Below are 23,372 nucleotides of genomic sequence, written 5' to 3' on the forward strand. Positions count from 1 at the left end.
GCTCTTTTCTGTTTCAGCATGACAATGCTCCTGCACAAAGCAAGGTCCATAAAGAAATGGTTTGCGGAATTTGGTGGGGAAGAAACAGACTGGCCTGCACAGAGCCCTGACCTCAACCCCATCAAACACCTTTGGGATGAATTGGAATGCCGACTGTGAGCCAGGTCTTACGCCCAACATCAGTGCCCAACCTCACTAATGCTCTTGTTGCTGTGTGGAAGCAAATCCCCACAGCCATGATCCAAGATCTACTAGAAACCCTTCTCAGAAGATTGAAGGTTGTTACAGCAGCAGAGGGGGGTCCAACTCCATATTAATGACCATGGCTTTGGAATGAGATGATCAACAAGTACATATGCACGAGTGTGATGTTCAGGTGTCCATATACTTTTGGAAATGTAGTTCTAGTTCATGGCCACCATTTACTCCCATGAATATGAAAGCACTTCCTCACAGCCATAATAGTTAATTATACCAGTAGGCATGGCTGAGGTAGATCTTCATTGCTTTGCTTTAGATATGATGTGGAGTTTGGGTCCCATTTCATGAAGAAAGCAGCCCTAGGCGCAATGGCATTTGGCACATGTCATGTACATAGAGGTCTAAGTGGTGGGTGGGCTCAGGCTTTTTGAGTGACTGAAGAAAGGAGCGTACAGCTGTGGTGTCTTGAGGGAAGTTCTTTACAGTGTATGTGGAGATCATTTCAATACAAAACAATGCCTTCATACTATTATGTGAAAGCATCCTATTGGGGTGTCTCCAACCCTCCACCCTATAACAGGCTTCGCACCTCCCTTATATAAAGACTACCTCTAGCTGGAGACCGTGATATAACTGATATAGTTAGAAAGAAGAAATAAATAATGAAATTCACACATAATGAAGACGTCTATTTGCTTGCTGCAGTAAAGGGTTTGGCTAGCTTCCATACTTTGATTTCCCTAACAGGATCTTCATCAGTATAAATATACATCCTCTGACCACAAAGGAAACAAATACAGGAACAAATACAGCATCATGACAAAGTATTTAACCCCTTCCTGATTTTCTCTATTTCCATTATTGCTTATTTGTCACACTGAATGGTTTCAGATCTTTAGACAAAATATATTAGACAAAGGGAACCTGAGTAAACACAAAACACGTTTCATTTCTTTAATGAAAAATGTTTTCAAACACCCATTTCACTAATGTGAAAAAGTAATTGCGCCCTTAAACTTAATAACTGCTTGCACTTCTAGCAGCAATAACTGCAACCAAATACTTCCTACAGTTTGATATCAGTATTTCACATCGATGTGGAGGAACTTTGGCTGACTCTTTTTTGCAGAACCACTTCAATTCTGAAAATTGGGTTTTTTTTAGGTAGGTTTTTCAGCATGAACTGCTAGTTTCAGTTCCTGCAACAGCCTATTTGTCAGGACTTTGACTAGGCCACTCCAAAATTTTATTTCTTTCCAGCCATTCAGATGTGGACTTTTTTTTGTGATATGGATCATTGTCTTGCTGCATCACCCAATTATTCATCAGCTTCAGCCCAGGAACAGATGACCGGATATTTCTACTCAAGAATTTTCTTGTACAGAGAATTCATGGTTCCTTCAATAATGGCAAGTCGCCCAAGTCCCAAGGCAGCAAAGCATCCCCACACCATCACACTGCTATGTTTGACTGTGGGTATATTCTTACTGTGAAATGCTGTATTTGCTTTATGCCACACATAATGGGACTTGTGTGTGGCCAGTACCTTACTGTGGAGTCATACGCACTGACCTTAGCTGAGGCTAGAGAGGCCAGCAGGTCTTTGGATGTTCTTCTGATATCATCTGTGACTTCCTGGATGAGTTGTTGCAGCACCCTTGGAGAAATTTTGGCAGATCGTCCATTCCTGGGAAGACTCACCACTGTTTCAAGTGTTCTCCATTCGGAGATTATGGCTCTCTCACTGTAGCTCGATTAAGTCCTTAGAATGGCTTTGTAACCCTTTCCAGACTGATATACGTATTTCAACAACTTCTTTTCTTGAATCCTCTGCAATTTCCTTTGATTGTGGCATAGTGTGCGTGTAGAAACTTTGTGGTGGCTACTTCATTGATGGTTATGTTCCATATGAGTGAGGTTCAGAATCAACAGGGCTGGCTGTAATCAAGCCTGGCTGTGTTCAATTAGCCGAATCTCATTATTAATTTAATTTGGTGAATTGGCTGATTGATTAACGGGGCAATTACTTTTTCACATTGGTGATATGGGTGTTTAATAACTTTTTTCATTAAATAAATGAAATAATAATCTACAAAATGTGTTTTGTGTTTACTCAGTTTCCCTTTGCCTAATTTAAAATAAATTTTGCCTAAAGATCTGAAACCATTCAGTGTGCAGTGCAACAAAAATGCAATAATAGAGGAAATCAGGAAGGGGGCAAATACTTTTTCACGGCACTGTAATTGTAGAAAGCAAAACAAAGGAACCACCAAAAGACGTATTTTAAGGACTTTATCCTTAACAATGTTGTGTACAACCAAATAAAGCCATTTATAAATAAAACTGGTAAGATTTTCACATTTGTAAGACGCCACAAAAGAATTTACATTAAACAGTTCTACCAATGACTCTGGGAACAGAGAGAGAGAGTTATAAACATTTAGCTGTAGTTTCTTTAAATAATATATGACCAAAACCAACCAAATATACAAAAACAATGCATTACCCCTTTGGTCTCAAAATAAGGTAATGTGAATGTCTACAATATAAATCAATATAGGTAAACATATATTTCACATATAAATAAATGTCGGTTCAGCTTTAACAATACATTACAGTCAGTACTGTAAGAAGCTTAAAATAATATCCAGGCCCAACTATAAATCAACCATACCACCTAAAATAATATGTCCATTAAAACTTTTGCAGTGCTCAATTAAAAGACAGGCACGTCTTAAGTCTATCTACCCGATTCAAAATGTATATTCAAAGTCACGTTTTCATAGAGATTCCAGTATTCTAGAGAGTACCGTAACACAAACCACTAAAATGCGCTTACTTCACCTGCGGAACTGGTTACACGAGAGGTGGCTCAGTTGTATTTGGAGCTTTGGCCCGGATTCCAATTACAACCCATGACTTGGCTTTACCCTCACCTAAAAATGTGAACTACTTACTCATTTTGCAACATTCACAATGTTTTATCCATCAGAAATCATTAATCTGTTTGCAGACCGCTTTGTGAGAAGCTGGAATCGGACTGCTCGACCTTGCTTGTGCGGTTCAGAGAACATCTACGAATGTGCATGGATTCCAAAAGCAGCCATGATCCAGTCAGGCAATAAGGCAGAAGGCTGGAGCAGTACAGGGCACTGTAAAAACAGGCCAGACCCCAGCATTCTGGCAAAGTCCAGGATCTGAGCCTTGAACATAAATGTAACTACATACTTAAATTACATTTACTTATACAGGATTTGTTTCTGAAGTGATGCTTACTGAAATTTAAACTTCATGTGTGATTTAAGTAATGGACCTACGCAAGTAAAACTGGAGGTATCAGCTGTTCAGTAGTCATGAAAGGCAAATTTTTTCACCTTTCATGGGGGGGGGGCATTATAATTATCATTTAGGGTTAAGGACAATGGTCATATAGTTGAGGCCCAGGTCAAACTCAATCTGGGTCATTGTATTATTATTTTTTTGTACCGTAAAGGTAGCCAAAGCTACTGCCCGCAACCGCCACATTTCAATGGCACCTCAATAATTCGAAATAGTCACAGAAAAATAAAACTCGTATGCAGTGTTCATTTCTCGTATTTACAAAATCTTTTCAGAATATTGCATTAATATGTCATTTAAAAGTGAGACATTTTTTTTCACACTTTTGTAATAAATGGACATGCCTGAAATAAATAAATGTCAAATTTCAATTTAAACATGGCAGTAGAACTCACTCCCACTCTTGCCCACTGACTTCAGGAACAGCTTGTAACAGCAAAAGGTATTTGGAAAGGTTAGGCATTCGATTGCGGCATAAGGACAAGCAGCCTTCAGAACGGTATGGGTATCGCACTGCCTACACTGCAAGGAGAGTCTTCAGAGATATCATCTTAGTGCTCAAATGCCCACCAGTGGTCGTTTCCCCCCTTCAGATGGACCTTATAACATCAACATACAAATCAGTGGCCGATTCATTTCGAATTCCTTAAAAGTGCATGTCGCGCATGGTCCGACAAGATCGTCTAGGCGAATCAACAAAGTTAGAAATTTCAACGTGGTTCTTCATCCTGAACAGCAGCGTGGGCCATATGCAAATGACTAAAACGAAAACGGAACGATAACAAACCCTGTAAAAAATAGAACTAATTTACACAGTTACATACTGTACATCCAACGAGTACTTCAGAGCTTGGCGACTGCGCCTCGCTCCAGGACACTACCACTGTAAGAATTTGCCACACGGACGGAGGTATCAATGCCCTTCATACGAAAGTCCTGCTGAGCGAGAGCTTTCACAGCTTTTGACAGCTGAAGACACCTCAAGAAGAGAGGTGTGAATACACGGTCGGGACCGCTATGCCCCCGCCTTTCTTCGCTCACTCGCTCAGATGTGTGAAAGACGCAGTCTTAGACAATGGCCCTTGGAGTTCAGTTTCCTCAAGGCTAAAGTTCAAATCCGTGTACTGTACAGCTTACTGTAAACAAAGCTAAGAGTCGAGATTCAGGTCTGAACACGTTTTCTTCTTCAGTACGGTGCTTCCCCTCAGAGCAGAGGTACCGTGGCGGAGTCTTCCGTCCGTGTCCGTCGAGAGTTCGGGATGCGGGGTGCGTCCCCAGCCCGGCCCGGCCCTCCTCCGGGGGGGGTTTGGGTCGCGAGACCCTCAGCGCCGGCCCTTCTCCAGCGTGGACAGCAGGAGGACGACGACGAGGAAGCCGGCCACGCCCAGCAGCCTCCGCAGAAGAGCGCCGATCTCTTTGGGGATGACCACCTGGGCCAGCTCGTTGGTGATCTGGGAGATCTCGTGCGCCACGCACACGAAGATGAAGGTGCTGATGATGATGTTGAGCATGGGGTTGCCGGGGACCAGCACCAGGATGCCCTTGGTGTCCGCCGCCAGCCAGATGTGGTACTGGCAGATGAACAGCTGGAAGAGACCAGAGAGGACGCCGTTCTCAAAATCATTCCGCTCAGAAGTCCCAATCATTCCATAGGGTTACACCACTAAACCCCACAATGTGTGTTGCTGTTAATGTTTTGTTTCTAGTTTCAGCAGTACTGCTCCATCCAGTCAGGGCACATTATTATTTTACTTTACTAGCAATTATCCAGCCCCCCCCAGTTCCACCCAGTTTTGGAATCTCTAACTGTTGTGACACAAGCCTGCGTGCAAAGCACTGCAGCACCTCATCGGCCAACGCCACAGCAAATCATGCGCCACCCAGCTACAGCCAGTAAATTTTAGTTATTGTGCCTTTGCAGGAGACAGTGTAATTTCTTGCTTCTAAGAACAAACTTTGTACTCAATGTGAGCGGTGCTAAAAGAAGAAAGGCATGTGAAGGTTCCAGTTTTCTGAAATAGGTGTGGACTTCACACAGCCCGAGGGTCTCACCTCTAATGAGATCTTGCCAAACCACGCGAAGAAGGAACTATACAAAGAGCGGGCGTAACCAGGAATATTCCTGATCAGAATAAAAGCCAAAATCTGCAACAATAAAAAATAAATAATTAAATAAAAAAACACAGAGTTAAAATATGGAGGCGGGGTCAAATAAAACGGCTTAGGTAGACTAGAACAAATAACGGGTAATAAAAATAAAAACTGCCATAGCACATTTGCAACCAGCTGTAAATCATTACTCTGGTACTTTGTTTTAAAGGAGCGTTTAGCATGCGGAATGAGAGTGAGCAGCGAGCGCGCACACACCTGCACCACTGAGATGTACGGGTGCAGCTCGTTGCACTCGGTCTTGTTTCTGCAGCTGCTGGCCCATATGGAGTACGTCTGTCACGGGGGAGGAAAGGCGTTATTTGCCGAAGGAGAGAATGACACGGCCTGTGTGCAGGTGTATGGAGACGCCGGCTGTAACGCTAAACTAGTCGGTAATAAACGCTCCCGTCTCCCTCCGCCTACACAGATGACTTACCACGTACAAAACACTGCTGCACTCACAGTAAGCCTGCTCTACATGCTAATACTCTGTGTCCAAGTATGTACTTTACATATACACACACGCACGCACAGGCGGGCACACACACTCTCACACTCACACACACACTCACACACTCACATACTCACACTTCTCACACACTCAGACTCATACACTTACACAGTCACACAGAGGACACTGCAGCTGCTCTAGGTGGTAACTTCCCTGAGCTTTGTAGGCAGTAACCTCTCTGGGCACTGGGGAATTGCCTTACCAGGAAGGAAACCACAGACACAAAGAGCAAGCAGTTGGATATCCTGGTGGAGAACAGCGGTTCCCCTTTGCCCTCCGAGAGAACCTGGAACTTCTGCAGCACCAAGTAGGCGAAGGCGAAGAGCATCCCGTGTATGACCACCTGAAACCACACACACACACACACACGGGCGCCCTTAGGTGAGCGGAAGGGGGTGTCTTTGCCGAAAACGAGAAAGCTCCAGTTTTTACGAAACAGAAACTTACGAATCGATCGAGCTTCCACCGAAACCACCATTCGTGAATGCTGCCCTGCAGTTCAAAGAGCGTCGATATTGGCCAGACAGAGAAAACACTGTCAAAAATTCCCTGGAACAGAGACAAAATATTAAAGAGATAATAAAATCAATAGCTACCAGCGTACTGGAAACAAACCAACGGTGTGCATCATAAACTGTGTGAAATAGTCACGCTGCTTCTCCCTTCTGCGAGGTACTGAACCAAAACCACAGTTACATTTTTAGAAACACAAACTTGTGTCCCTCTTAGCTGATTTTTAAATGTTAATGTGTACAGATTGTACTGAGCTGAACATGAATTGGGTTGTGTGTGTATGTACGTATGGCCTAGTTTTACAGCCTTTTCATATTGTTTGCCATTTTAAATTGCGACAGCGTGAGCAAACACTAAGATAAGTTTCAGGCAATTGCTATAGCAGAAAATGTTCTTAATGTCAAACTCACCTGTGAATACGCAAAGACACATATGACAGCTAGCAAACTGAGCAGCTTTAACAGGACTGCCAGATGCCAGAACCCGCTGCCTGCGAACACAAAGCAAACACTGCCTTTCAGTCGAAGTGACGTGGAAAACACCAACTCACAGGCTTGGGAGGGGTGAGCCAAGCCTCATTACAGGGCCTTTATAACAATCAAGAATAGGAGAGTCCAATTGTATCTGAAAAGGGCCAGTGTGGGTGTAGGTCTTTCTTCTAGCCCAGCACTAGGACACCTGACTCAACTGATTAACTAATCGTGGTCATCGATCACGACCTTTGTAAGTAGAATAAGACGTCATAGTGCTGGGCTAAACCTGCACCTGCACCTGCCCCCGCACCCACACCGGCCTTTTTTCGGGTAAGATTGGGCTCCCCTGGTCAATAGCACGCGGTGCAAGTTCCTCTCAAAAGCAGATGTATCAAATGAGGTATTTTTTTCTCTTTTCTGCTTGGAATGCAGGGTGGATCGCAGCTGTAGGCGCTTAAAAGGGATGAGCCGCGGCGTCTCGTGTTTCAACCACAGAGGGCGTTTTCACATCAGAAAAACAGTCAAAATGGAAACAGAGCCAAAATGAGGCTGCACTACGCTGGAGCACAGCTGGAGTACAGGCAGCAGGGGGAGCATTACCATTGGCTGTCTTCTGCAGTATCTGCGGCCACATCGCCAATGTTCCGTATATGACGGCGAACCAAAATGTCACCAAGGGAACAAAATAGTAGAACTGGTAGGGCCTGTCCATGACCAGGCAGAGCACGATGACCAGGAAGTTCAAGCGGAACAGGACCTGAAGCAAAAACAAATGGGAGGAATTCTTCAGAGGGTGTTCCAGCAGCTGTCCAGCCTGCGCTACTAGAAAAGAGTAAACACACCCACGCTGCTCAAGCCCAGTAAAGGCAATGTCGTCTCAGAACGCCATTACCTACAACTCCTACCTTTCCTGTGTCAAACTCGGTTAATGCCAAATGCGTATTTAGCATTTTAAATGACTATACCTGCAGGCAAATTTGGAGAATACTGAATAATATGATATTTGTGATGAGACAACCAAGGCAAATAAAATCACAATTGTGCCCTTAATTAGCCCTTTGACTTATTCAAATCATGGAATGTAAATGGGTCTTGTGCTTAGCGAGGTCTATAAATAGCCATTGGAATTCCTATCTACGTGTGACTGACGCAAAGCGAGTGTCAATCACACTGTGAGAATTCTGGAACTTTCACAAGACTGAGGGTTACTGCAATTTTATCTATTACAGCACTAAATGTACAATATCAATTTAGGAAACATATTTCGTTATATTACGGATATTATGGACCAGCATTTTAAAGTGACTGTAAAGACTGTAAACTGGCTTCAGACTACATTGTATGGGGTACTATGTGTATTAAGCATCAGGGACAGTATAAGAAATCAATCGCATTGCAATATCAATCTAAATATTTCCGCTGGATTGGACAGGCAAAGTTCAATTTATTATCAGGCTCTGAGCTATTGGGTCCAGGTCCTTCATGACATCATGACAGACCTGATTTATTGGCCAATAAATGTTTTAGTCTCATTGTATATTTTCTCCCATAATTTGAGGCAAATGAAAGTATTCTATCCAGCTAAAACAGCCCTGTATTAAAACAAAAAAAACATTTTTGTATTAGTTGCTAACTGATTGACTGACACACAATACCATTGGAAAATGTCCTGACGAATACTGACTACAGGCAAATGGAACAACAGCCATTAATTCCCAATCATTACCTGGCAAACTCTGTAAAGTCCAAAGTCTCCTTTTAACCAGAAGAATGAAAAATGGCCATATCCCGTTTGGAAGAGATAGGCTGCAACCAGGACTCGAACATGCATGTAGACAGGAATGAACTGAAAAAGAGTCAACATTTACCATACATCCACACTCATGCATAAATATCTCAGGTAACCAATTTATAATGCAATCTTATATATTCTTCTTTTTTTTTATTTTTTTTTTTTACATTGCCCATCTATATACATAGGCCTACCCATTACTGCAACTAAAATGACTCCTATTCACAGACTCTCAGAGGGCTAGCTCTTAGGACGGGCGTACATTATACAAGCTGCGGGCTCCTGATTCTTTTTTACCAGACCGAGACCAAATCGTAAGAAAAATGTTAGGTCTTAACATCGCAACTCGCAAGGTATGACATACCGCTCCAAACCGACCCGACTGGTTTAGAGGCTCTTGGTCGTTTTTCGACATGTCAAAAACAATTTGTCAGCTTGAATTCGTCGGGTCTGGACGGAGTGTGGCACAGTGGGTAAGGAACTGCGCTTGTAACCGAAAGGTCGCAGGTTCGATTCCCGGGTAAGGACACTGCCGTTGTACCCTTGAGCAAGGTACTTAACCTGCATTGCTTCAGTATATATATCCAGCTGTATAAATGGATACAATGTAAAGTGCTATGTAAAAAAAAGTTGTGTAAGTCGCTCTGGATAAGAGCGTCTGCTAAATGCCTGTAATGTAATGTAATGTAATGTAATGAGAGGTCACGCAAGAGGATCGACCAATCAGGAGGTGTCTCCGTGTATAATGCTTTGCCCGCTGTGCTTTGCCGAGTGTAACGTTATTCGATCTGGTCGGGAGCTAGCTTAGCCTATGCTATCATCCGATCGGCTGTCACATCCTGAACCACGTAAAAAGTGCGAGAGGGCATCCAGACTCCCGACATCAAAACCAATGAGGAAATCATATAATGTACGCTCGCCCTTACACAGTAAGATGGTCAGTAACAAACTGCCCGGTGGGCCTGCTGGCCAGTCAGGATGTGAGACCACACTACAGGATGTGTCACCACAGTAAACCCAGGTTTCAGCAGGAATAAACAGGAGTACAGTGCAAACAGTCTAGGAAAACATGACTTACAGCGCTGGCACCAGAAATGTGGTATATCAGGATTACCAGCTGCATCCAGCCCTTCCACTCATCCGTTTGCTCTCTGTTGAGCAACTTTGCCTGGACAAAGAGAAAAAAAAAACATTAACTACATGGACATTTTGTACATACAAGGGCAATACCATATTATTGGTTCTTTACAGTGAGTGATGTAATGATCTCCAGCCCACATTCATACATAGGGCTGAATGCGTGTTGTACGCCCGCAGTGGGGATTGGAAAACTACTTTTGACTGCACTGCACTGGAGTCAATATTGTATCGTACTCTACCTCAATATTTGCATTTGCCATTACAGTACAGAAGGAGCAATGGAGAGGACTTGGTCACCTCTTTGCTGTTTTCACTGTAGAAGATCCCCAGGACAAACATGTATATGAGGGGGATGAAGAAGGTGGAGTGCGTGTAGAACTTGTGCTCCTTCATGAAGACGTCGGCCCGGTCGCACAGGTAGAAGTAGGCCATGATGAGGCCCATCTTGCAGACGGCCAGCAGCGGGCTGGCCAGGCTGGCCGCCACGCCGCCCGCCGCAGGCTTCTTCTCCTCCCCGCTCTCCACGTCCGACGGCGGCTTGCTCTTGCGCCGCTTGTCGTAGCCCAGCGCGTGGAGCGCGGCGAAGCCGACGGCCGAGGCCAGGAAGGCCAGCGCCGACAGCTTCTGCAGGAGGCTCAGGGGAGGGAGGGGGCTGCAGCACGACCCGTCCATCGGCTTCAGGGCTTTGTTGCACACGGAGTTCATTAAGACCATGGCTCCCTGCGCAAATAAACCTTCATTAGCCACTGTCTGAATATAAAATCAGCCTTTCAGAGTAAGAATGTATTTAACACATGAAGCACATTTTCATCATAGCTCCTATTTTTTGGCTGGACCGCAACAGCGGGGCCAGCCCTACAAATGCGAATGTCTGTGACTGAGTGACTGAGTGAATGAGTGAATGATGAAGTTACACCATTGGTCGGCCGGATCACGTGTGTTAGGTCCAGCCATATACTAGGTTTTGACCTGGTCTTGTTTCCTATTTTAGACTATGGAGACACACTATATATGCATGCTTCCTCTTCAACTTTACTTGCATTGGACACAGTTTACCATAGTGCTTTGCGCTTCATTCCAGATGCTAAATCTTAAGGGTCTCTTATATGAATGGTCTGGGCGGCAGTGCAGTATAATGGGTAAGGAGTTGGTCTTGTAGCCTAAAGGTTCCAGGTTCGATTCCCCAGTAGGACACTGCTGTTGTACCCTTGAGCAAGGTACTTAACCAGCTTTGCTTCAGTATATATCCAGCAGTATAAATGGATGCAAATTAACTATGTAAAAATTTGTGTCAGTAACACTGTATAAGTGTCTGCTAAATGCCGGTAATGTAGTCTGGTTTGACTTCCCTACACCTGCGCAGATTGATCCACCGGTATATATTCATCTATAAAACAATAATTGGTCTATTTCCTTCCTACCTCAGTTGTCTGCTAATTAAAAAATTCACACAATTATCACCTCCGCTCTAGGGATGTGATACTTTTTGAAAGTCCCTCGAGGCCTCCAATGAAATTGGAAAGCTGGGCTTCAGATACATTGCACCTTACAGTTGGAACAATCCACAAAATCTTATACATGCAAGTCATGACTCAGTTACTGAAGTACACTCCTGCTTTTAACCTCTGCTCACCTCTACGCTGCTATTTAATTACTGTTATACAACAGTCTCATTCCCCATTTTTTGTTTGTAACTTGAATGTCAACTGTCTTGTTGGGTAACTTTTTGAGTTTTATGACAGGTCGCCCTTTCCATCTCAGTGTGGTATTCCAGGTTACATAAAGGTGAGATAAATAAAAGGTTCCATTTTCGAAAAACGATGACTTGAATTTATTGTGAAAGACTACTGTAATGTACCAATTTTCCTGGATCTATATACCATTATAGCCATATTAGCTGAATGACGCAGATATACCATTATAGCCGTATTAGCTGAATGGCGCAGATATACCGTTATAGCCGCATTAGCTGAATGGCGCAGATATACCGTTACAGCCGTATTAGCTGAATGGCGCAGATATACCGCTACAGCCGTATTAGCTGAATGGCGCAGATATACCGTTACAGCCGTATTAGCTGAATGGCGCAGATATACCGTTATAGCCGCATTAGCTGAATGGCACAGATATACCATTATAGCTGTATTAGCTGAATGGCGCAGATATACCGTTATAGCCGTATTAGCTGAATGGCGCAGATATACCGTTACAGCCGTATTAGCTGAATGGCGCAGATATACCGTTATAGCCGTATTAGCTGAATGGCGCAGATATACCATTATAGCTGTATTAGCTAAATGGCGCAGATATACCGTTATAGCCGTATTCACTGAATGGCGCAGATATAACGTTATAGCTGTATTAGCTGAATGGCGCAGATGACATGGGCTTGGCAGGGATGGTGCTCACCACGTTCCTGGTGCTCTCGGGCAGGTGGAGGCCGTCCACAGACTCGGTGATGGTCTCCATGGCGGCCTCCCGCGAGGCGCTCAGGATCTTCACCCTGGCCTTGCCGTTCCGCTTGCTGCTGTTGAGCGCGCCGAGAGCCGCGTCGTTGTACAGGTCTATCTGCTGGTTGGTGATCATCTTCCTGTTGTCGCTCAGCATCTCCTCATACACAGGATCTGTGGAAGGGAAGAACGACATTCGTAACGATGTCTTTCCTAGATCCACCGATGATGAGGGTCATCCATGGGTCCTCCATGCTGACAATTTACAAGTATGACTAGCATGCTAGCATGCTTTTGAGTGTTCGCACGTTTGGATGCGGCAAAATGAATATGGGCGATTCCTAATTTTACGCAACTGAACTGTGCATGGATGATTTGTGAAGGAATGATTTCTCTGTGACCTCTGCATTAATGAATTAATCAGCATTAATGAATAAAATTAAAGAGAAAATGACCTCAACTCAGGAATGTTTCCATAAAATAATTTCAAAATAATAACAGGACATAAAGAAAATTACTTTTCATGTTTAATTACACACAGCGCGCACACACACACACAGGGAGTAGGAAAAAAAAAAAAAAGATTGTAATCGCTAAATCATAGGATGGACGCTCCCATAACTGGCTTCCAGAAGCATTCTGAAATGAATATCAATTTTAAACTGCTTGGCTTGGCTACATTCCCAAACGTGTAGCACTCAAGGAAGAAACTCAACTTAATGTTCCATCTGCAAGGTAGTCAATGCACAAACTCTCACAATTTTTTCCTTATCACTGTTTTAAACTTACTTTTAATAATATTTTCAATTTATATTTTACTTTATCTTATTTGTATTTTATGTTGGCTTAGCATTATATATTTGGCCTTTCTGTTAAGCATACCTTTATATCATGTCTTTATTTGTACATACCAATACATTTCAATTGTGACTGCTGCTCAGTATTTATTTAGAAAGCGCTCTGAGCACACTGTGTGAAAACCTTAGTAAATATAGGTTTTAAAAATATACAGAATATACTTTAGTTCAGTCAAAACAAGAAGTGGTCCATGCAGAATAAAGAGAAGGGCTAACTGCTATCTTTATCGTGCTGTGTCTCTGTCCTTGATGGAATACACATCCCACTGTTCCACTGATTCACAAAAGCACCTCTCCCCCTTACAGGCAGCTCCCCCACTTTCAAATGAGGTTCCTTTGGTTTTAGAGGAGTACATACCGGTATATTACCGTAAACACTGTGCGCCATTTTGAACAAAGCGCATATATTGTAATCAGCAAGCTTTCCCTTTACAGCATAACGTGAGTAGTCACAACTCTTTATTTTCCTTTTCTGGACATCTGAGAATATAACTCTTTCCATTTTAAGGAATTTCAATTCTTATTTCATTGTTATTGCCATGGACACATAATTATACGTTTAAAATAAGCAGGGATACAGCTACGCCTAACCATGCTATGAAAATGGCCGCGAGAACTGTCAGCCATTGTTTGTTATTGCCACTGTCTAATGTAAGGGAAGGTAACCCTGGTCCTGGAGTGCCAGTGGTGCTTCTGGTTTTCATTCCATCCAGTCACAAGAGAAGAGATTGATCACAAGAGATTGTTCAATTATTTAGAGCCTGAATGGTGAAACAACTGAATACCTCCAGCACATGGTTAATTAAGCCTATTAATTCATCCAATTATGCGAAGCAAAAAACAGGCACATCTCTGCCTACCCCTGGTCTAATGTATAAACAGTGTGTGGCAGCTACAGTACAAGTTCCAGTGAAGTCAGCCATTTCTACTGCCACTATGCTGAATGTGATCCAATTTGCTCCAGGACAAGTACTCTAGTCAGTCAATGCACAAGACTTTAAAAAAAAAAAAAAACAAGCTTGTCCTCTTTGTCTTGTGAGGCAAAACACTTCAATATACCGTGAAACTGCATTTTTGTCATTTGGAGACATAGCCACTCAAGTGACTGCTTAAAGACACAGTGCAATCACATTTTAAAAAATAGTCAAAGTGCTCGCTAAGCCATAAGAAAAGATGTACGTTTACCTTTATATTTACCTCATTATTTAGTCACGAGTTCCATTTCTGAAATTAGCTAGCCTTCATGCAGAATTTTATTCAATTCGCTCTTCATTGCCATTTTAAACTTAACACTATTTTCTGTTTTTCATGTAACAATAACTGAAACACCGGACAGCTCCCTCTGAAGATTTGGAAACTGAACCAAGGAAGTTTAATGAGATTTTTAAAATACACTTTGTTATCAAGACTGATGACAACATTTCATTATCTACGTGTGTATGTTAGTGGCCGAGCCAATGATAACATTGTTACTGTTTATTAAACAGTCTGACTACAGGCCTCACTCTCATTTGAACAGTCACCATACTCGAAGGCCCGGTGCCATGACATCACCGTCTCACCTTGCAGGACCCAGTAGATCTCGCTGTCTTCGGCCAGCTCCTCCAGGACATGTGTGATGGCGGACAAGTTGCTTCTGTACTGTTGCAGTGATTCCGAGCTGCCACTGTGCAACTTTATTGACCACTGTAAAACAACAGCACAGTGAGATTAGTTTATTGCCTAAAGCGCCAGGGGAGAGTTATGAAATCAACATCTACTCACAGTGGCAGCTCCCATGATGATTACATCTGGCTTCGTTTTGGCATCCTGGAACCAAAGAATGAATCATTAACAATTCCTCCTCAAAAAGAAGCAAACTTGAACATACAGTAAGCAGGAGGAAGGCAAAAAAGCTGTGGTTTCCTGCCAATTTTTGTACTTACGTTGATGATAACTCTCATCAGAGCATTTGGTTGGGATATACATCTACTGTGTATAGAACTAACAAAATGATAAAGGTCATGGTGACTGCTTGTTCTTTGCACTTACCTCTCTCCATGCGATCAAACGCTCCTTCAAAGAGTTATTAACTTCAGCACACCAAAGAAAATCCTAAAAATAAAAAGACAAAAAAAATTTTTTAATAAATGTTTTCTTTGTTTACACATAAACAAATTTAATTTTTCTCCTAAATAACAATCTGTAAACATAGAAGTAACCTATATATTTGGATAGGAACAATTCTGTCCTACTTTTTGAAATACTTCATGTTATTCCTATAGGCAATATGCTTAAATGTGGGTTGCAATGTATTTTAAAAATACAGCCAAAAAAAAAAAAAAAAAAAACTTCAAAAAATATAAAAATACCACAAAGAATAAAAAGCCCAAATTTCAGGAGCAAGCTTTCTGCTTTCATGTGTATTTTGTCCAGTCTTACATCTGTCTGTAGGGTGATGAAATCTGCAGGCACATTTATTTTAACCTTTTTTATATATTTAAGAGGTTTTACAAAAATCCTTTGCAGGTTTCATACCCAACATGTTGGCATTGTATTTTTGCTATTATGTATAAATTAATGTGTTATGTGTAAATGTGTTGTCTAAACTGTGTTCTTGGCTAGAAATAGCTGTACAAAATAAGTATTGTATCTTATTGAACCTGTGTTTTGTAGTTGTCCATGACCATGAAATGCACTTTTTGCACGTCGCTTTGGATAAAAGCGTCAGCCAAATATAATGTAAATGGAATTAGACATGCACAGAAACTTCATTTTTCTCACCACATTGATTGAAGAGCTTCGATCTTCAAATGGAATGTTCTCATGCTGGAAAAGGCATTGCAAATTTAGAAGCATTTTTTTAAAAGAATTTGCTTAAGCAACTATTAGACCGATTTAAAGAAGAGACCTACAGGCAACTTTGTTTAACAACACAAAAACCATCACTGAAATATTAACTAAACAGGAAGGCTGTAAGGTGTACAGTACCTTGTTCCCATCTTCTCTCACATCTGAGTTGATTATCCTGACGTATGAAAAGAAAAGTTGTCGGATTCTGGAATCGCCAATAAACGCCACTCTTTTCTGACGAAGGCAGCTCTTTGCTTCCCTGAAAAGACATGACATACACCATATCCAAAAAATGTTCTTTGCAAAGGCAGCAGTCTGTTTCCCACTCGGGCATGGTGTGTAATGCCATTTGACCCTATAAGGTGAGCATATAAACCACGCATATACAATGGGGACCAAATGTCTGAGGACACTAGCAAGTCCTGGTTTTTATCATTATTTATCAAGGGAAAGTGCAATTACAACAATCCAGTTACACTTCTTATTCAACATTACTGACAACAAGAGGAGCTTAGCAGGATGGCATTCCCACCACAGTCAACGGACCGCAGGTTTTTCCTGCATAGAGAATTATGAGGCGGCCGCCTCGATCAAATTTTGTGCCGCCTCCACAAAATTCTGACCGGTGTCAGCATGAAAAAAATTATATCATAAAAATTACATTATTATTGAAATTATAAATACAGCTGTTGTACATGGTAGATTTCTATGATTCGTAAGTGTAATGGCAGCAATACTCCAACATGGCACTGTATCGTAATCAGCACAGTGCACCAGGAAAAACGCAACCGAAGAACACACAACTACGGCAGCTGTCTATGTACGGGGTGCTTGATCAGACATCACTGAGTATCCTGCATTTGGACAGGTAAATCTTGTTTACTTTAGCACCAAAGCACATCCAAAATTTTGAAAAAAAGTTTCCTAAATTACACCCTATCAGTTTAATGTTTTCAACCAGTGGTCGGTCCAGCCCACGGATTGCTGCGTCTTCGAATCGCAGGGCATTTGAAAATTTGAGTTTTACACTAATGCACTTGCGTTCTGCTAAAAATAACTATTTTTAACATAATATTCAACTACTCAACAATAATTACACAATAAATGCATGTCGATCATAATTTTATTTTATTATGACACTTAACCTAAGAGGTGTGAAACAGAGTGATTAACGAGAATAAATAAGATTTTTTAAATGTTTTGGCATTTTGATCAAAACAAATTTTTGGCACACAGGATAATAATATTTAGAAAACCCTAGGAAAGATTTCTGCTTTAATTTACTCATGGTGACCAAGGTAGCTAGAGCGTGACATCACGTTTTGACTTTTAATTGAAATTAAGCCCTCTTTGAATCCCACAATGCTAGTATTGGCTGTGTAAATATTAGGCTACGATCAATAAACAACACAAATGTCAGACTCCGAATGTCGAATGGCTCAAAGAGACAGGAGTAATTATTTTGTTCTGGTTCAAATCTGGGTCGTCGGCCATTATAATCTTTAAAAAAAGAACCTTGGAATATCTGTGATTATATAGATTGCAGTGTATTTTGGCTCTTTTTTTCTGCATAAAAAACACTGAATCTTGCATTGAAGCGACCACTGTCCATTTTGGTGATATGGCATGTAGAATATGCGATTTTTTGAGTTAGTTCATGAGGAGGAGAATGAAGAGGGAAGGTGAATAGACAGTAATGCCATCCTCTGATCATTACTGGCTGTTAAAAAGTATAATTCACATTATTGATTAGATATGGTAAATTTAATCACATGATCATGATTAAAGTACCACCTCTGCCTCCTTTTAATTCAGGAAAAACCCTGGACCCGAACCCAATCGAACATCTGTAGAAGATGTTTAAGAGGGAAAAGGCCAAACATCAAGTAACATCAACAGATCATCTATGGGAAGTGTTGAGGAAATGCTGGGATGAAATGGAAGATGAGGTGTTGCAGAAGCTGTTGGAATCAATGCCAATCAGAGCGCATACAGTGATGAAGTTCAAAAGTGGACACACCAAGTACTAACAATCTTTGATCTTCAATAAATACTTAGCTCATGCAAATGTCCACACAACCACACACACCCACCCACAAACACACCCTCTAGGGTGTGAAGCTTAGGGAAGTAATCCCCAAACAAAGACTGCAAAAATGAGCAAGCAACCGCTGTGATCAAACTGGTATGACTGTTCCTGCTGCTTTTGCGGAGTAAGTAGGCCTATATATAAGTTGTACCTTGATGCAAATGTCATTTGTTCATTCCAAAACTGAATATAGGAACAACTTTTGCTTGAATTAGCCGACAATGCCCCAGGAAGTCTTGTATTTCACTACAAAACTTATGAAGACAACTGTGATGGTCATGAATATTATAAATTAAGGGTGGCCAACCCAGGTCCCGGAAAGCTGCAGGGTCTGCTGGTTTTTATTTTTACTTGGCACTTAATTGATCAATTAAAGCAGTCAATTAAGAAGTGAACTCACATAAACTGGTTTCTTAGGTCTAAGTTTTGCATTTAAGGTGAAAAAACCCAGCAGACCCGGCGGCTCCCCAGGACCAGTGTTGGCCTGTTATAGATGCTGATTCTGCTTGAAGAATTAAATGTTCCAGTGCTAACCATGCACAGGCACCATCTCATCGGCCGGATACTTACACGCTCCTGTACTTGTGCATCATACAGCCATACGGCTGCCAGACACTCTCGCCCAAGAATCGACCACTGGAGAGAAGCCACTCACAGGTGTCCCCACCTGTGTAACATAAAGGCTGGTTAAGCGTAGCAGGGCACTCAAGGCAACGGAGAAGAAAACCACAACCAAATCAATGGAGAGTTCGAATATTGTTCTGCACTCCAAACTCACAGATGGTTCTGTATGTGTATTGTAGAACATACAATAACTATTTCTCCTTTGCACCTAACAAGCACAGAAACAAAGTGGATGAATGAGTCAATATTTCTAATCCCAAAATTAACAATGGGGTGGAGTGGGCTAAGCATCTAAAATGTCCTATGTCAAAAGGAGCCAGCAGCTGCTGCTTCCATAAACACTGAACTACTGTGGTCAAATAGTCAGAAGACTGGAGGCCTACCAAACATAAATAATAATTGTAAACCTGGAATGTGGCCAATTTGTACATTCTACAATAGACAAGTGTCCTGTGTACAAACAATGTAGAGTGCCCGCGCAACCTTGGGGCAGCAAGACTCTAAACGTGGCAAACTCAGGCATTTAAGCCTGTACCTCTTCTGTGTTAAAAGTCAGGGTTATGTTTTATCGAAGGGAGAGTAAATCCAAGGAATGACACAAATTACAATCAAGACTATGAATGCAGCAATTTAGCAGTTTTTAAAGATTAAATATCTGTTTCTAATCTAAATAAAGGGATAATTCCAGGATGTAGTCTAGTCTCAGACAAAGCACTGACTTCGGATATTGTCGCTTAAATTGCATAGCTAGATAAGATTTTGCACAATATTTTGCCCAGTCTGTGCGCGCATATTCAGTGCAACATCGCACGAAAACCATACTGTAGAAGAAAACTACACTATATGAATTAATCATAGAATTAATGTTATAGCTGGCTAGCCGAATTATATGGAGCCTCTAAACTAAAGGGACATCAGTTCGACAAAAAGAAGAAAATATATGAACTCCCACGCAAAACTATTGCGTACCCTCGCAAAACTATTGTGAGATATCGCAAACAAATATATATATACTACTGGGTCATTGTCACTGTGTGATAATTTTCTGGGAAACTGTAAACATAGAGGAGCAGTTTCCTAGAACGCATTTACAATAGTTTATTTCCTAGACTACTGCAAATACGTAAAGCCTACACTCAGCGATTCCTGTCACACACAGTATAAATTAAAGCTGTGTAAGTATTAGCTAGCTGACGCCATGTCTTGCTTGCTAGCAAGATATCCTAGATTGTACCTATCTATCTATGCATATTCATACATATTATCTAAGTATGTATTATATGTGTGGCCGAGGAATGATGGAGTGTGGGCTATTATGTTCACAATAGTCGAATAGCCAATATCTTCATATGTAAAGCCAAGGGAACCCAACAGTTTTGCGAATGCAAACGTAATTTTCACCCATATTCCCTTTAGGGGCTCCGTTGAGTTAATCATAGTATAGCTGATATATAGAACAGCTCGATCTTCTTAAAATAAAAAAAATATATATATAAAATTCAAGCCCAGTTTGGCTAGTTATCATTGTTCGATGGCAACCCATCCTCCCTTCTCACTCAGAACATTTCAATTAGTTTCAAATTTGTCCGGTTACCCAAGCACGTTTTTCTTAAGAAAACCCCTAAAAAACGAACTCAGCAAAGCTGGTTTGGTGACATTAACTGGCCAGAAATAGCAAGATGTATGATATATGACTAGGGGAAAACAACCTTTCACGGGCTAACTCGCCAATTGAGAACTGCAGTAACACTACTCAACTGATACAAGTTCGCCAGCTAACCAAGCTAGCTAACTTGGTTGAAGTTCATAAAACGTCATCAGTTTGTTCTGATAACGTACCTTGCCAGGATTACTTTAGCTCGCCAGCGTTAATAATGGTCTACAGTTAACACCAAAGTGCAGTTCGAGAGCGCTAATTAACAAGGATACGAACATAAAATATGGACACATTACTATATCCTGATTTTTCTCCCCCAAGTAGTCTAACGACGTTAAGCAACTGTTAAGCTGGTTAGATAGCCAGCCAGGTATGTTGTTAGTTTCACACACTATTTTGGTCGTACTAATGTATTAAAATCAGGTTTAGATAGCTAGCGTGTGAGAAGGACGATCAAGACAGTTACCGTCAGCAACAGTGTAAGCTAAATACAAGTCTGCAATCTGCATGGATCGTCTAGTCTGCGAGCAAATGACTTTACTAACTCATCGTATCTGAGGTTATACAATAACCATACATAAACCAAATCAGTGATGTAGTTATTATAGCAGGGTAAAAAAATATTACAGAATGTATGCATGAAATCTACGAAATATGACAACCAGTAACGTTAGAACCACCCACACAATAGATAGCTTGACAGCATGCAAACAGAAGGGTGTTCATATTAGCCAGCTAGACTAGAGATCTTTCCACCTGCCAATGCTAGCTAGCTAGCAAAGCAACGAAATGTGACGGAAACACTGCTGAAACGAGCTAGCTAGCTGATCTCCAGTTATCTCACGTCTTCCTAATATTCTAACAACAAAAGACACACTAGCTAGTTTGCCGGCAAAGTTGCTATTATAACCAAATATGCTCCCTCTGTAACATTAGCTGCACGACCCTGAAGAGACAGTGCTGGATGCATCACTGGATACTAACATAGCTAGCCACTATCGCTAACATTGTGTAGCTTGCGAGTTAGCTATCAATGATGATCACACAGCACGTAGCCACAGCAGGTACCTGCTGCACTTATTGCCTTATGACTTACCTCCATAATATCGAGAGACGGAATGGAACACGGTGAGCAGAATAACTGCAACAAGAGACAGTAACTTCGCATTTTTTATACTGAAATACTGATTTATTTCTCGTTTGCCTAGGCTATAGGCCAGGACCGCCATCTTGGCTCCTCCATGACAACAAGCAGACAGACGAGCCGCAGCCGAGGAGTACAGCGGAGAAAACAGTGGCGCGTTGACGCTTCTCTCAGCCTCTGTTGGGTGCATTGACGGCTCATTGCCTTCAGATGCTGCTCCTAGTGCAGGGGCTGCCTCAACCTCAATGCGATTACTTGCAGTGTCTATACTTCCTTTCTCCATAGTTAAAGAACTAACGACGCTCTTTAAATCTCTGGGTATTTAAATGTGAAACTATTCTACAACCCTGTTTTATCACTGAAGGTCAGAAGGCGTTTGTGTCCCTGCTTCCGCCCTCAGTGCAAAGTTTCTTTTAAAATGTGGACAAGCAGGTTTGTTTACTTTGTATCTAAATTCCTTTGTTTGGCAACTGGCAATTACAAAATGACTTACTAATCCAAACTAAATGAAGACAGTCCAAACTAATTTTACAATGCAGGCTCTTTTGTAGATACTGACATTAACTTTTTAACTTATTTTTAAATATTTAAAATGAGAATTATGAAATAAATACCATACGTGTGAATCATTAAATAAATGGACCTAGGCTACATAAGCATACTTGGATAGCATCCTCCCTGGTTTGTTAAACTTGATTTTCATTGTCATTTTGATATGAAGTGAATCAACAATCAGTTTGCATTTTATAATTTCGCTAGATAGCATGTCAGCTACAATTTTATTGAGTCCACAATAAACAAAACCAAGAATCTGGAGCTTGCCAAACCTCATTGGAATTATGACGGGAAGAGAGTGCTATTGTCAGATGAGACCAAAATTGAACGTTTTGGCCATACACACCATTGACATGATTGGCGGCAAAACAGGAATTCATACAGGAGAACCACCTCATACCTGCAGTCAAATGTGGAGGTGGGTCATTGATATTTTGGAGATGTTTTGCTGGCAGTGGTCCTGGGACACTATTTTAGATCAATGGCACAATTGATTCAACAAAGTACCAGGAAATTCTGGCAGAATATTTGGTTGTCTCTGCTAAGAAGCTAGGACTTGGTCATAGGTAGATTGTCCAGCAGGACAATGACTCCAAGCATACATCAAAATCTAAACAGAAATGCTTAACCCTCCTGTTATGTTGCGGGTCAAATCGACCCTTTTTAAAGTTTGAAAATCTAGGAAAAATACTTAAAATTATTTTTTCAGTATGAAACTTCTTCTACTGGCCTTAATTAGTGTAATCAACATTCTAAATGAAAATGGTTCATTTCATGTATTTGCAAACCCCCCCTGTATGTTTATATTACTGGGAACATTTTTGCTGTACCTAAAAAATGAACAGAACAGGAGGGTTAAGTGAAATCAACATCCATGTTTTCCAATGGCCATCTCAGTCTCCAGACTTAAATTCCATCAAAAACCTGTGGTCTGAACTGAAGAGGGGGGTCCATAAGTGCAAACCCAAAGACATCAATGATTCTGAAAAGTTCTACATGGAGCAATGGTCAAAAATCCCTCCAAATGTGTTCTCTAACCTTATC

The 23,372-nt window shown here is 41.5% G+C and overlaps 1 protein-coding gene across 1 annotated transcript; it reads right to left on the reverse strand.

Annotated features, from left to right (window-relative positions):
- Window positions 1–2,476: 2,476 nt before the first annotated feature.
- On the reverse strand, window positions 2,477–22,078 carry casd1 (CAS1 domain containing 1). Its single transcript, XM_035430105.1, has 18 exons — window positions 21,726–22,078; window positions 18,919–19,015; window positions 16,398–16,518; window positions 16,191–16,235; window positions 15,459–15,521; window positions 15,192–15,236; window positions 14,990–15,113; window positions 12,530–12,744; window positions 10,418–10,840; window positions 10,059–10,148; window positions 8,915–9,034; window positions 7,789–7,945; window positions 7,126–7,205; window positions 6,650–6,751; window positions 6,405–6,545; window positions 5,908–5,985; window positions 5,593–5,685; window positions 2,477–5,126 (listed from the first exon to the last, which is right to left on the reverse strand). Exons 1-18 carry the CDS (start codon window positions 22,054–22,056, stop codon window positions 4,863–4,865), a joined length of 2,589 nt encoding a protein of 862 aa, XP_035285996.1. The 5' UTR covers window positions 22,057–22,078; the 3' UTR covers window positions 2,477–4,862.
- Between the last annotated feature and the right edge of the window lie 1,294 nt (window positions 22,079–23,372).

Source organism: Anguilla anguilla, chromosome 8, assembly GCF_013347855.1.
Source record: "Anguilla anguilla isolate fAngAng1 chromosome 8, fAngAng1.pri, whole genome shotgun sequence".
NCBI classification, from domain to species: Eukaryota; Metazoa; Chordata; class Actinopteri; order Anguilliformes; family Anguillidae; genus Anguilla; species Anguilla anguilla.